This window comes from Pyrus communis, chromosome 6, assembly GCF_963583255.1.
Source record: "Pyrus communis chromosome 6, drPyrComm1.1, whole genome shotgun sequence".
NCBI classification, from domain to species: Eukaryota; Viridiplantae; Streptophyta; class Magnoliopsida; order Rosales; family Rosaceae; genus Pyrus; species Pyrus communis.
In genome coordinates, this window is record NC_084808.1 from 10,265,065 (window position 1) to 10,280,380 (window position 15,316).

Genomic DNA, 15,316 nt, shown 5'->3' on the forward strand with positions numbered 1-15,316 from the left:
TAAATGATCTACCAAACACCATGTATTTGACTCTTTAGTCGAACCATTCAAGATATTCCTTTTCCTTTTTAAAGAAATAGATGTACATTATGATTAATGAGTCACAATGTTGCAACTCTAAAATGATATTCATCAGTGACCCATTTTGATGGATTTCTACAAACAATTGTTTATGAATTGAATGACTTTTGATAACCTTTGCTCATGAATCTGCAACACACTCGATAACCCATTGGGAACAAAAAAAAATGATAAGGTAATTTAAACACGAAACCCAAGTGAGACTAACCTTACTCTAATACCAATAGTTATAACTAAATAGAATAGGGTTAGCTCATACATGCATTACAAGCATTGAAATGTATAAGAATGAAACGTGTGTTCCAATAAACATTGGCTCTGTCATCAATACATACATATATATCAATATGAACCCAACATGGCTATGATAGAGAAGATCATGGTTCACATGATTACCTAAAGAAGACATGCTAGTTGGTGAAGATGATGAGCCTGCAAGGTTCTTCAGAAACACTAGTTCACAAGGAAAGCCTTCTACTTACTCAGAACCGTATCTCCAACTAGTGATAGACCTTGTGCCTCATGAAATAAATTCTTTGGTAAGCAAAGACATCTCCTTATATGGGCAATTATCTTAATCGTATCCCAGCTATCAAAAGATCACGTTGACACCCACAAAACCTGAGCTGAAGTAGTTGAGTCCATCCATTACTCTATCATGTGCAACCTTATGTCTTACTTTATAGGATATTAGTTACCTTGAACTTGACTCTAATTAATCCAATTATAATGTTATGATCAATGTTTAAAATATCGGTATCGTTGAAAATATCGATATGTAAATTTATGGAAATATCGACGGATATATCGAATATCGATATCGATGTCGGTTTCTTTCGATGAAAATGATGGAAATTCAAAATGAAACTTTAGGGATTGTCAAACATTGGTTTGGACGAGAAATAATAGTTTCTACTATAGTTAACATATGTGTTAGAAATATCAATGATATTTGTCGATTTTAGCCTAAACTTAAGAGTTTCTCCTATATAAGGTGAAGTTTAGACTTCACCACCCATTTCCATATCTGTCTTTGATTTTTTGGATATTTCTATGGATCCACCATATCAAAGAAATTTTAAACATTGGTTATGATTACCTTATCATAATAAGTGATAGTCCAAACTAGAGTCCTAGCACTTCTTCCTTCAACTCCATCACACCACACGCAAACCCACTAGCACTCCAATGGATGCGACCACACTACACCACCCCTCCAGACTTTCCGACAGCGTCGATGCAAGCCTAACCGACCTTTACCTCCAACTCCGTCCGACCCTTTCTCTTCTGTATCGTTTACAGAAGCAAGTCATCACCTGCCATTTTTGCAAGAGCAAGTCCTCACTTGCCATTGTGTAAGAACCTAGCCTTCCTGGTGCATATCGTCTTCTTTCCTTTTCATGGCGTCAAAAACTTAAAAAAAATTCTCCATTTTGACATACCAGAAAGCGGAAACAGCAAAGGCAGCAACATCGACTTTTCGATGTAGTTTTTGAGCTTGAAGCTCAAAGCATTAGAACCCTCTCTACCGGGGATTCATCTTGAGCCACTAGACTGGCCAGAGCAAAGCAAAATCATTAGAGCCACTATGGAAAGGAAGGCCAACAGCCTTGAGTTTTGGTGTCACTCTGGTTAATTAAGAAGGAGGGTCCTTTAGGAGGAGTAAAGGAATCTACATTTTGCTTCCTATACAAGGCATTCTCTTCCATGGTCTTTATAATCTGTGAGCTCCATAGCCATGCTTTGAGTATAAGGTGTCCTAAGCCAAATGGCTTTTGTAGTCTTTAGATTATGAATGCTCCATTCTCTTTCCGGCTTACATATTCAGAGATTCCCCGAAAGTGGAAAAGTATTAAAATTTGATTTGTGCAGTGCAGTGTAGATTGCAGAGCTTGAATTGAACAAGAAGGAGGCTGGTGCCATACGACACCTAAAGTGATTAATTAGATTGATAAAGTCTGTGTCTTTGGCTTAAATGGAGTCCCGGTGCAAAACTATGTCATTTTAGAGGAGAAGAGACTGAGACCATTGCCTTTGTGAAGAATTGCAGACCCTAATTCTAGTTTCCAAGAGAAAGGCATAAGTAGAGATGGAGACGAAACTCCATTCTTTTCCTTCGTTTTATTTTCTCGTGTGAATGTTTTAGTGACTCAGATTGAATGATTGGGAGAGAGATTAGAATTTGTGGATTGAAAAATTTGAGGGAACAGACCAGAAGCTAATTTGGTAGTGAGGTTGCAGGTTGGTCTTCTTGGGTTGTAAAGAAAATTGTAATTTGGGTTTGAAAAATAGTTTAATAGGTGAAGGCTTTTTAGTTGTAGGTTTTCATTTGGAGAAACCACATAAATAGGTTTTGCTTTACACACTCTTGAGCAAGAGTATTCGAGGCTTTGTTGATTTTAGTAGTAGGCAAAAGTGTGCCAAGCTTCACCCTTGCATACGTATGCGAAGTTTCCACCCTTAATAAACTTGTAAGTTTACTCATTCATAGGTGTGGATGATGTGGTTCCTGGAATAGCTAATGTGGTTCGTGTCTTGCATAATAGTAATATACAACAGTTATGGTTATTGCATCGTCGTTTGGAACATGCATTGTTTGATTATTTGAAGTACATGTTACTTAGTTTATTCAGTGGGATTAAAGACTCTGAAATGAAGTGTGAAGTATGTACTTTAGCCAAATGTCATCGTGCTTCATTCTCTTTAAGTATGAGTAGGTATTTTCTGTTTGTGCTAGTACACTCTGATGTGTGGTGGCCTTCCCCTATTAGTACTACTCTGGGAATTAAGTGGTGTCAAGGTCTTTTGCTGAAGTTGAGTATAGAGGTATAGCATAAGGAATACATGAACTGCTTTAGTTACGTAAACTTTTGACAATTTTGATAAGGAATATGTGAACTCCTTTGGTTAAGGAATATGGCACAAGGAATATGTCCCAGATACCTACACGCAGTAGCAAATTCTAACACTTGCACAAACTGTAACAAATTGGAGGAAACAAAAGTGGAGAATGGAGTAAGATTCTCTCCCCTCCTAATCTCTCTCCTTTTCTATCCCCTCATATTTAAACGGTTGCGATTACGCCACGTCTACATCTTATTTTGAAGTTTTGATATAGATAATAAGACAAAAAGAAGAGTGTGAAATGAGGGGGATGGTAATAGGAAGGGAGAGAATCATACTCCGTGGAGAATAGCCAGACACGGTACGGCAACAAGTGGCAGTGCAAGACAGGTGCAACTACAAACTTGGTGCAGATCTGCAGCACAAGATAGGTACAATTACAGACACAATACAATAATCCAAGTAGCAGCCAAAGAACAAGAAGATCGTCTATGGTATAGTTGTAAAAACACACTAGTTGTACACAATTTACTATTTAGAATTCAGATTAAAACCAAGCTCTTGATGCCAAGAAGAAATATATTAAAATACTTTGTTACTTTATTCATCTTTCAAAGTTTACAATATATAGGTACATAAGCCTTATTCTACAAGGAATGTAATTACAAGGATATTGAAACTAAATACAAGAGATTACAAATACTAATCCTACCTAAAAGGGACTCCTAAAACATTTACAATTTAAGACTCAAATCAACAATAGTAGGGGTGGTGATGATACTCATGGAAATGATGGTGTACAGGTAGCAGTGATGGTGACAGAGGTGATGGTGGGTGTGAAGGAGATGATTATGAAAAGGTAATGTTGGTGACATGATGGTGGAAATGGAGATAATGATAACCCTTGCATTAGGATAGGTGGTGGAATACACATTAGAGAATTGAGAAAAATGGAATCTATCAAAATCATTGAGGAAGAGATTGAATTTGCTATGACATAAAACTTATTGTAAAAGTACTCAAAGACCATGTACACACCGAAAAAAATGAAGCTTGAGCATAAGTTAATGAGGCTTTTAAGCTTGATATGACAAAGGCTTACAACATGGTGGAATGGTCGTTTCTTATACCAACGAACTTGCAGAGATTAGGTGGGATGAATCGTGGACTATTTAATGATGTTTAATTTTTTTAGTTCTTTGGAAAAGCCTACTTGGATCATCATCCCTTAAGAGGGTTAAAGACAAGGTTGTCCTTTTATAGCCATGAACTCTCCTTATATGTGTAGAGAGGCTTCTAAAGTTTCAGCATGATGGTTCAAATTAATTAAAGGATTGGTGTCTCTTGGGTGGGCATGAAAACCACCAAACCGCATCGAACCGTATGAAAAAAAACCGAAAAGAACCGTGTTGACCGGAAAAGTCAAGTTTGAGTCAAAAACTGAATTGGACCGGTTCAAACCTGTTTCCGTTCCGGTTTCGAATGAACAAGAACTGGCAGGAACCAAACCGAACCGTTTTATTAATAATTAATTAATTAATTATATATACATACATGTCATGGTATAATAGGTTGAAAAATTAGTTTCACCAAGTTGCAAAGTAGTGGATCCCATCCCAATTAGGGCTCACCCACCTCACCCTCACCTCACTCACGGCCTCACATCCCCCATTTCACACCTTTAGACTTTCATTTTTTTTTTTTTTCACTTAGCCGACAACTAACTCACGGCCTCTCGAAGCATGAGTTTGATAGATACTTGTTAGATCGCAATGAAAAAGTGGAAGTGGGTCAAGATTTTGATATTTTAAATGGTGTTAAAAACCCAGTGTTGGCACTAATTGCAAAGGAAGTTTTGCAATTCTGATCTCAACGATAGCTTCAGAATCTGCCTTTAGCACAATATGAAGGATTGTGAACTCATATTGTACTTCATTGACTCATCTAATGGTAAAGAGGTTAATTTGTACTCAAAATTGGTTGATATCAGATAACATCTCAATTTTAGACTACGAGACAATCTTGGAAGATATAGAGTTTTATGAAGCACTTGAAACATGTATGACTATTTATTTTTCATTACTTTGTTTTTGCTTTTTCTCTTGTTTTGTTGTATGCTTACTTTCTTATTTTTTAGTGAGTTCTTGATTTTTATATGTTCCAGAAAAAAGGAATGGTAGCACATCTAGCTTTGGGGCTTCAGAAACTATTCAGTCCTAATTTATCACCTTTTACTATTGATGGTATATATATAACTTTAGTTTTTTTAGCACCTTCCTTACTAATTTGAATTGTAAGCTTGTTGTTTGATGTACGTTGTTTGCTTGCTCTCTGAAATAAGAAGTTGTTTGATTTTGCTTGCTCTTTGAAATAAGTTGTTTAATTTGATTATATGTTGTTTGATTGTGTACATGAGTTGCTGTTTGAAAAAGAATCTGCCATTGCCAAAGACATTTGGATTTTTGTTTTTGCTAGTTGTTGCTGCCAATATCAAGAGACCAATGCATATTTCCTTTAATGCTATTTGAATATTTCTTTTTGCTTGCTGCTACTACCAATATCAGAAGACTAATGTTCTTGATTTTTTTTGTTTGTTGACTGACCAATGCATATTTCTTTTAATTGTCTCTTGTTGTTCACTTGGTGCCACTGACCAAAGACATTTGCATTAAAAATGATATGGTGTTCACTTGAATGCATGATGATTTGAATTTTTGTTTTTGCTTGTTGTTCACTTGAATGCATGATGATTGGTGTTCAAATAATTTAGTATTTGGAACTGTAAACTGGCAAGAACCAAATCGGAATCGGTGTAGACCGAACCGTACGGTTCTAGTAATAAATTTAAGCGGAACCGCACTGAATAGAACCGTTGATATTTTTCCGATTTTAGTTCCGGTTTGGGGGTAGAATTGTATCAAACCGCACCGTGCCCACCCCTAGTCTCCTTTAGGAGAACAAGTTGTACGACATAGGTTAATTGTTACAGTAACTTCTTGTGCCAATAATGTAAGAATATGTAGAAAAAGGTCACACATGTCTTTGTATTATTTACATGGGACGCCACATGGTAGTGAACCCATACCATATAAGTTTTCTCCCTCTTTTAGGAGAACAACTTGTATGATATAAATTCACTGCCGTGGTAACGTCTCATGCCAATAACATAAGGCACCATGTAATAGTAAACTCGTGCTATGCGGCATTTAGAACAAAAAATTGTTGTATTAAAAAAAAAAAAAAAAAAAAATTCATGTTGTGAGGGCAAGATTCATTATTTTGCAGTTTCAATGTTTTGTTGGGCTTGGGCCCGCCCATTAACAAAGAAATTATGCACTAGGTTAGCCGTTGGGCCCACAAGTTTAACATTTAAAAATATAAAAAAGAAGAATTTGTAGGGATGCTCGAAGTCGAGGGCTCTTGTATTTCCTTTTGGTTTTTGATTTTCAGCAGCCACCGCTCTTAAACCCCCAAAACCTTCCAGCGGCCACGAAAGCGGTTGCTCCGCCGTTGCTGAGAGAGACAGAGATGATTAGGGGCGGCAAGAGCTACGTGTCAGCACATCCTGCCTTCTCCGCCGATGCCAAGCGCCTCCTCGTCTGCACAGGCACCGCCGTCTCCATCTTTAGCACCTCCACCGGTTTGCAGGTTTTCCAACTTTACCCTCCTCTTCCTCCTCAATTTACACTCTCATACCCCCTCCTGCCTGAAAATATTCGATTTTTTTGTTTCTTTCTTTTGATTAGATATCGTCCTTGGAGGGTCACAATGGCTTGGTCACCTCCGTCATAGTAGTTCCGGGCAACAAGGCTCTGAGCTTCTGCTGGACCGCCTCCGTCGACGGCACCATTCGCTATTGGGACTTTGCTGTTCCTGAGTTGATGAAGACCATTGATATCAAAATGCCCATTTTCTCTATGGTATGTAGCTTTGCTGCTTTATTCTAGTTTTTCAATTTCTGTTTGGAAGCCCAGAAATTTTTGACGGCGTGAGCAATATGGTTTTTATTTTCAGGTTATTCCGTCCATAATGGGCCAACCCGGGAAAGGAACACGAGAGGATGATTCTAATGCAGCTCATGTTTTTGCTTATTTGTCTGTTGAAAATACCCAAGTGCAACAAAACACACCAAAGCCGTTGCGTGGACGGATTCGGAAGTGTAATTTGACTGAATCTCGTTTGGCTGGCGGTGCTCTCTCTGAGGTGCAGCAATAGTGAACTAGAAGTTCTTTGACTTTATATATTGTTCCTACACATTATATGTGATATTCATGCGGTTTACTTCTGGCATGTGTGGAAATGAATATATGAAGGGAACAAGTGCTATGATATGCTTTATTGCATGAAAGTTACATTTACGTGTTTAGTGCTTTTTCGTATACGTTGATAGCTATGTGTTATCATGTGTTGTTTTGTATTGCCTGCCAATGTAGTAATGTTCTCATACCCTATGTGATGCCGGTGCATATTACTCATGATCAGAACTTGAAGGATATAACAGTTGAAGTCCTTAACATTGATGCAAACATGTGTCTGTATGAACTTTTCCATAATGTACTGATTAAGAACTAATATTTGTTCAGACCAATTTCCTTTACACTATCCAAGACCGAAAGAATTATTTCATTCCCTCTCAAGAATTCATATTAACTTTTTTGAGATGAAACTTCCTTTAAGAGATACATGAGGATAATTCCATTCACTCCTCAGCCCTTTAACACCTTCCAGAAATTATATAGGAATAGCTTTTTCTGAACTACGTTAAATTTGTTGAAAGTGGACTCCAATTCCAATATTTCTTCTCCTATTGCAATTTATGAGGCATGACAAATTGACAATGGGTTTGAATTTGACAGACTCGAAAACCAGAGGCTATAACTATCAGTCCCTCAGGAAAATTCTTTGGCATCCGGAACAAACGGAAGCTTCATATATGGAGAGTCCCTGCTATAGACTCGAAACTCATGATTGCTAAGAAGATTACTCTGCATCATACAAGAAACTTTAACGTTCTTGCATTTCATCCAACTCAGGCAATTGTTGCCGCAGGTGATACAAGTGGGAGAATTCTAATCTGGACAGGATTCGGTAAACGTACATTTTCCGATGGTGATAAATTAATGAAAGGAAGATCAATGAATAATGAGGAAGAAAGAGATGGAGTTAGGGGAGATGACGATGCTGATGCTTCCTCCACCTGGCATTGGCATGCGGCTGGAATAAGTGTACTTTCTTTCTCTTCTGACGGTGCCTATTTATATTCAGGTATGTGGGTTTTGAGCGACTGAGGTGAAAATCGCCTGGATTATGCCTTGCTTTGCATTGATTCTTATTGTCAAGTGACATTTATGAGAATTCTGTCTTATCCAGGTGGAATGGAAGGAGTTCTTGTGGTCTGGCAGCTAGACACAGGGAAAAAGAAGTTCTTGCCCAGAATTGGATCTCCTCTTCTATATTTGACTGATTCTCCCGACCCTTCACTTTCTTCTGTAAGAAAACTTCAATTTTCTGGGAGGGAGTATTGTAACATAGTCATGCATTCTATGTGATAAGGAACTAATGTATTCTACTGTTTTCACTGATATATGGATTTTAGATATCTTGTGCAGATAATCAAATTCATATACTAAAGATGCCCTCCATGGAAATCGTGAAGTCTATTTCAGGGATCAAGGTATGACTCATCATAAACATTTAATAGGTTGAGTTAATAGTAATTAGTAAGAAATGTTATGTTCTTTTATAAGAACCACTATTAGTAGGTTATAGTATTCACAGTGCACATCATTAGATGTACGTGCCATATAGAATGCTACTAAGAATACCAAAACATTGAGTATAGGCCTCAATTTTGGAGGCAAACAACATGCAAATAAATCAGAGTCAAGTTTCATTTAAAAAATAAAAATAAACTCAGGGTCAACTGTACCTTTTTGTTGTGAGCCAGGTGATGAAATCCTACTCATGATTTTCTCTCGAAGAACCTTTAGAATTGGTCACATTGAATCTGGGCCCGGTGGTTTGTTGCATAAGCATACTAAAAGGACATCATTAAGTCCCTGTACCTTTTCTGGGAGTAGTGTTGCATGGTTCGTCGACTGACCTTGCGACCTGCATTCTAGATTGCACGATCCCAAACAGACAATTCACGATCTGGGTCGCTGGTCTTGACGAACTGACTGCTGTCGCTGATTGCAGCCAAATAGATAGGTCTCAGTCACGAGTTGTGATCTTGAGCAGTTCAGTTCCATGTCTTCTCCGTGCCTCTGCGACGGCTTACGGGAAAAGTGTATATCTTTAGTAAATTACACCATTTTGGTTTTGCTTTATTAATTAAAAACAGAGTATAATATATATCTATTATCTATTAAGATTTTCTTATTAAAGTTATAAAACCGTTTAAGTGTTTTAGGTTAACCTGAGATAAAGGTTGACTTGGCCAGGTTAATAAATACATTTTGTATATTTTTTCATGTGTTATTACTGAAAAAGGTCCAAACAAAATTCACAATGAACTGCGACCAGGAATATTGTACTGACTAAGTATACCCCTAATGTCCTGGGCACCCATGAAACTGTGCACCCTGTACCCGTTCCTGTTTCATGTACCGAAGCAATCCATGACCTGTGCAACCCCGGCTGGGAGTGAATATGCTGATGAAATTTCTGCCTATAATTGCCTTGTGATTGGCCTTAAATTTCTTTCACCCTGATGCAGAGAAAAAAAAATTTGTGCATCTGTGAGATAAAAGTGAGCTGGTTCTTAAGCTATTTTTTCCTTTCCTTTCATGAATGTGCCTGGATACCTGCTTGATGGATTCCTTCACCTTTTTGTACACATTCTTTGAAATTGGTTTCAGCAGCTTTCTGTGAGTAAAATAGTTTCAGCTTCTAAACAGCTTTCTTTACTTTTCAGCTTCCTTATTCATGTCCAGAGATATATGATGGAATATGCAGCAAGTTTGCCTTTGATCACACTGATGGGTTGGTTGCCTTGCGTACCGTGAATTATCGCATCCAATTCTACAGCTTGTTTGATGACCGTGAAATGTCTGAGGTGATTATGTTTCTTGTTTAATTGATATTTCAATGGATAATTAATTGTTGAATTTTCTAGGGCGAGCTTTTTTTTTTTTTTTTTTTTTTTTTTTTTGCGGTGATCTATGGTTAGATAATTAATTGTTGATTTTTCTAGGGCGAGGCTTTTTTTTTTAGGGTCATATAAGTGATGATGTGTAAGTGAAATTTTTCTCACTCGGTAATTTGCAGGTTCAAATATGTGAAAGAAACCATCAACCAGGGGATGAAGTCAGAGTAAGTTGCTTGTTTTAGTTTCTAGCTTGAAGTTATATTTGGTTTTCATTCTTTTAAAACACATGATCACTAATTTGACCATGTCTTGGGTTATTTCGGTCACAGGTAACAGTGACTTTGGTGTCTTTATCTAAAGATGGCTCTATGATGAGCACTGTTGAAGTTAAGCTTCCCGAGGAGGGGTTAGGTAGTCTTGTTTGTCTTAAATTTTGGGCATCAGGGCCACAGAACAAAAATTTCAGCCTGTCCACTGTTGTTTATGAACCTCACAGGTATGGGCCTGACTGATCTATTGTGGATGGAATCTGATGTCTATCTGTTGTTATAATACTTGTTGGTAGTCCTGTTATAAAGTAGTGACTGCTATTGAACTTGTTAAAGACAAGGAAAAACTGGTATCTTGTTAATTTACAGTCTCTTATGTGCTTCAAAGTCGTGATGATAAGTATATTTATTAGTTAGGTTGCATTGTCATTTGTATAAATGATATACACTCGTGGTAACTGTTAATATTTTGTGTTGTATAGGGATGCTAGAATTTCTTCCCTTGCGTTCCATCCTACTCGTCAAATGGTTGCTAGCTCATCATATGGTGGGGATTTCAAGGTAATTTGAATGATTTTGATAATTACTGTTGAGGATTCTGTTTCCTGTGTAGTTTACAGTTTTGTTGCACTGTCTCAGATTTGGGTTTGCAGTGATGAGATTCAGCAGAAGCATGAGGCGCTGCAACATTCTGGGTGGATGTGTCATGCAATAGGTTCATACAAGTATGTTCCTTCCCTTTTTAGTAAGGAAAAACTTTCATGTAGATATTGTCACTGTTCTTGCTGAGAGTTGAATACCCAACATTTGTTGAAAAAGAATTTACTAACTATAAAGAGTGATTAAATCTAAGTATAAAGAGATGGTTAAGTCATGAATAGCCAAAATTTTTGGGGAGTGAATTACGAACCCAATTTATTTTGGATTCGAGTCAGATCTTAATCATGATATTTCTAACTGAATATTGGTTAGTTGTAGTAGCTAACTCTGCTGTGTGAATTTCTTGTTCTTGTGTCGTTCCATAAAGCTTTTGATGTTGTAGTGTTTTAAAGTACTGTTCTTGGTATCTGTTTATTATTTCTTACAGATTGCGTGTCAGGTCTTATAGGCAAGAAGAAACCTTGTCATCTGTTTTGCAGTCCTTCATTTTTCTTCTATGAAAATTTGTTTTCTTTCAAAAAGTGGACACCTCAGTTGCAGATATAGCTCATGAAAAAATGGGCGGGGGATAGAGTACCAGGGTAAAAAGGAAAAAAGAGTGTACACATTAGATGTTTTTGCACATATACATAACCTGGTGTTTGAAACTTTTGGTTTTTGGCTGTCTTCGTAACACATATGAACTGCTTTGATAACTCTGTCTTATGGAAAATCATTTCCTTCTCAGGAATAAGCCAATGACAGCTGCTGCATTTTCTGGCGATGGTTCTGTTCTGGCGGTTGCAGCTGAAAACGTAATCACTCTATGGGACCCCGACAACAATGCACTTGTAGCTGTCATTGGAGAGATGCAGATGGTGATTTTTTCAGATCCCAATCATCTTTGGACTAATCTTTCTTCAGAAACATATGTTATTCATGTGAATCATCATATCAGTGCTTGGAAAAATGCGAGTCATGCCCTTTCTACGTCTAGTCTTTACACTGGGTTCTAAATCAGGGATGTCTCGGCCTGGTTGAGCATGGTGATCTTAAGTTTTTCTGGTTATGGGTAGTCTTAAATTTTATAGGGTACGGGTGGTCTTCAAATGTGTGAAAAAATTCAAGTCGGGGCCTTTCTACTTCTAAAATCTTTACACTGGGTTCTGATCTTTCATTGATTATCTTCATGCATAAGGATACTAGATTACCTAGTATAAAAGATATATTAAGAACTTCAGACGTCTCTTCTGCTTCCAGTTGAGCGTGGTGGTCTTAAGTTTTTCTGGGTATGGGCGGTTGTAAGTTTGTTGGGGTATGGTATGGGTGATCTTCAAATGCCTGAAGTTGGGAGCATCTTTAGAATTTACACCCTTTTTAATTATGCTTGCTGCATCATTTTGAGGCTGGTACACTCGATAGAGTTGCTGGCATATATTGAAATGTAACTCAAACGCTGCTTATATATATTTTTTTTTCCTCAGCCAATTGCGACCCTATCTTTTGCTGGGAAATCAGAGTATCTCGTGTCTGTCACTAAAGGGTCAAAACCGCAACTATCGGTGTGGAGCATGTCAAAACTATCTGAATCTTGGTCATATAAGCTACACGTAGAAGGTTTGAACCTTTGTCTCTCCCTCTCCTCACCCACTGTGCAAAACACTTTGTAAATTGTGTTTGTACTTTTTCTCTGCTTAAGGTTTTCCTAATCACATCAATATTGTTTGTGTAATAAATGCAATTGAAGTGACTTGTGGTTTTATCTTTATCCTGGTGTACAACTCAGTTTAATGCATACGCTAAGGGCTAAGGAAGCCCCTCAATAATTTAAACCAGCCATTCACGTTTATAACTTTCGAAGGGCTCAGAGTGGCACTGATAACATTGAACACTGTCCCATTTATAGTTTAGTGACATCAAGCTGAACGTTCTTGTATATTTACTAATTGTGACAGTCATGTCACTAGTGTTGTACATCGATTTAACATCTGCTATTTCTAAAATTTTCAGCTGTTACCTGTGCGGTAGATTCGTCATCATTTGCAGTTCTATCTTTACTAGGAAAAGATGGGGTAATCTTATTATTCAATGCAACAGATCCTGTTCCATTGGCTATGTGGTCTGTAAGGAAGGTATATACTTAAAATCTCTGCTTTAGTGCTTTTTGTTGAAAGTCTTTCTGGTATATCCATCCCCATTTTCTTGTTACTCTTATAATAAAATATAAGAAATTTGTAAGTGTTAATTTCGCCTTTAACTTTCATTTGCATTAAGACTCAATTGATTGATTTATTTTTCTATGAACAAAGATATAAACTGTATAATTTGGTGAGGACAGCGCTGCCGTAAAAATCTGAGGGCTGGAATTTGGATGTGTTTTAAGACGTATGAATCCATAAATAGTAGCTTGCTTTCAGGATACATTCACATTTGTGTTCCTTGTGTATTTATTTATTAATCACATTTTCCCCGAAGAAAATGAAGAAGACCTCACTTTGTTTAAGAAGTTCCAACTTTCTCAAGCCACAGAAAAATGACGAGATAAAGAAACAAGGAAAAATCTAAACCATTTTGTGATGTACATTATAACTCTAAAGCTTATACAGTTGAAGCACGAATTCGTGTTGCAACTGCTGTCGCTTCATAGTATTACAAAAGAATGAATTGTATTTTAATCCTTTATGCTTTTATTGCAGGCTCAGGGAGGCGGGCTTGCTTTTCTCAACAGCGACCAACTTTCTAACCAACAAAATATTTTAGATAGGAACCGTCCACAAGCTTTGCTTGTCTATATAAATGGTGACCATGAATACGTCATCTTTGACCCATATAACATTGAAGCAAAAGAACTTAGTCTAACCAGGCCGGGGAGTCGTGTTGCCCCTGATGAAACAGGTAGAGTTTCCTTGTGCATTAGTTGTGTTGCTTATTGTCTGTAGCAACAAAAGATCAGCATGATGTGTGAACAAGGGGCCCATATATTATATTGTTAATTTTAAAATAACATACATATGACATAATATGCTATTATATTTATAAATCCTTAATCTACTCATTGTAAATTTGTCGTATAATATTTGGGAAAGGAAAATATGCAAGGTTAGGAAACTCAAATGCTCTGTTTGAACTTTGAGCAGAAGCCCTCTTATTCAGACAGACTTTCTAGTGGAAAATGAGATTCCCCCATATGGATGCCCTTAGTCACCATCGGTTTCAAGCTCAGTTTAGAATTAGCATATTTTATCCTCATGCATATATGCATGCAAGCATACATATATATATGTAAGTACATTAGATAATTGTTTAGGAGAACTGATGACGAAAAGTTGATTTATATGTTGGTATGTAAGCTTTTTATCAATTAAACCATATACAGATATTGCTTTTCAGCAAAACCATGTTGATGTCGTTATTTAATTTGTTGAGAGCCGAAGAATGATGATATTTGGGTTTCTACACGATGTGTGTATGAATTACCCGTATTACAGTATTGTATCTTGTTATTAATTTATTTTTCATATACCAGGGCAATTTGGATATTCATCTATCTACGGGGAGCTACCGAAGTTTGATATAAAGAGAGACCAGACCGTGGCCCCATCTGCTCCATCACAGAGGCCTTGGGAGACCATATTTAGTGGGTCATCTCATGAACTTCCACCCCTAACCAAACTGTGTTCAGATTTTATGGAATCACTGCTAGAAAGGAGGACTGCAATGGTAGAATAACTTGTTTCGGTGGCTTCCACTGCCATTCTTGATCAAGTGAAGGTATGAAGAAAACTAGATGCGTTGATATGCTCAGCATCACGCATTTTGTGGATGCGATGTAAATGAGGTCAACGCCAAGTTAGATTAAATGAACAATGTCTTTAAATTTGCGAATATAGTAGTTGTGGCTCGCGTTATGATGATCTTTATCTCTTGAATCTCGCTGGACAAAATTCTAGCCCGTAGGGGAACCAAAACGGCCAACTGAAGGAAGTTCCAGTGGCATGGGAAAGTTTGTAATTCGGAGTGCACGGTTACTGCAAAATTTTGTATTCTTATTTTTCTGAAGAAGATTTTGTACATTTCATGAGTTTGTATTGGATTTTAAACTCTATTGTAAGCTACTTTTAAGTGGAATGAGATTTTGGCCTTTGTCTAGATTGTATTATGGCTTAGCTTCCTTGCTTTTTGGAGCTTGTTTTACAATGTTCGTTATTTTTATACATATGCAATTGGAGGGGGTAATTGGGACTTAGATGATCAAAGAACTACTAGTGGAGTACGTCAATTTTCTAGATGTAACGTTAAAAAAAGAAAGACACCCAATTTTTAAAATCTAGTGCATGTATGTAGGTAGTGCTCTCTTTAATGCTTTCATGTAAACATGCTTGAGAAGCTAGAA

At 37.2% G+C, this 15,316-nt stretch overlaps 1 protein-coding gene across 1 annotated transcript; it reads left to right on the forward strand.

Annotated features, from left to right (window-relative positions):
• Positions 1–6,342: 6,342 nt before the first annotated feature.
• On the forward strand, positions 6,343–15,089 carry LOC137738054 (uncharacterized). The gene is made up of 16 exons (XM_068477657.1): positions 6,343–6,573; positions 6,672–6,845; positions 6,940–7,128; positions 7,782–8,190; positions 8,296–8,414; positions 8,522–8,599; positions 9,842–9,982; positions 10,195–10,239; positions 10,345–10,511; positions 10,767–10,845; positions 10,924–11,009; positions 11,672–11,801; positions 12,408–12,540; positions 12,934–13,055; positions 13,620–13,818; positions 14,450–15,089. The coding sequence occupies exons 1-16, from the start codon at positions 6,454–6,456 to the stop codon at positions 14,650–14,652; spliced, it is 2,394 nt and encodes a 797-aa protein (XP_068333758.1). The 5' UTR covers positions 6,343–6,453; the 3' UTR covers positions 14,653–15,089.
• Positions 15,090–15,316: the final 227 nt, after the last annotated feature.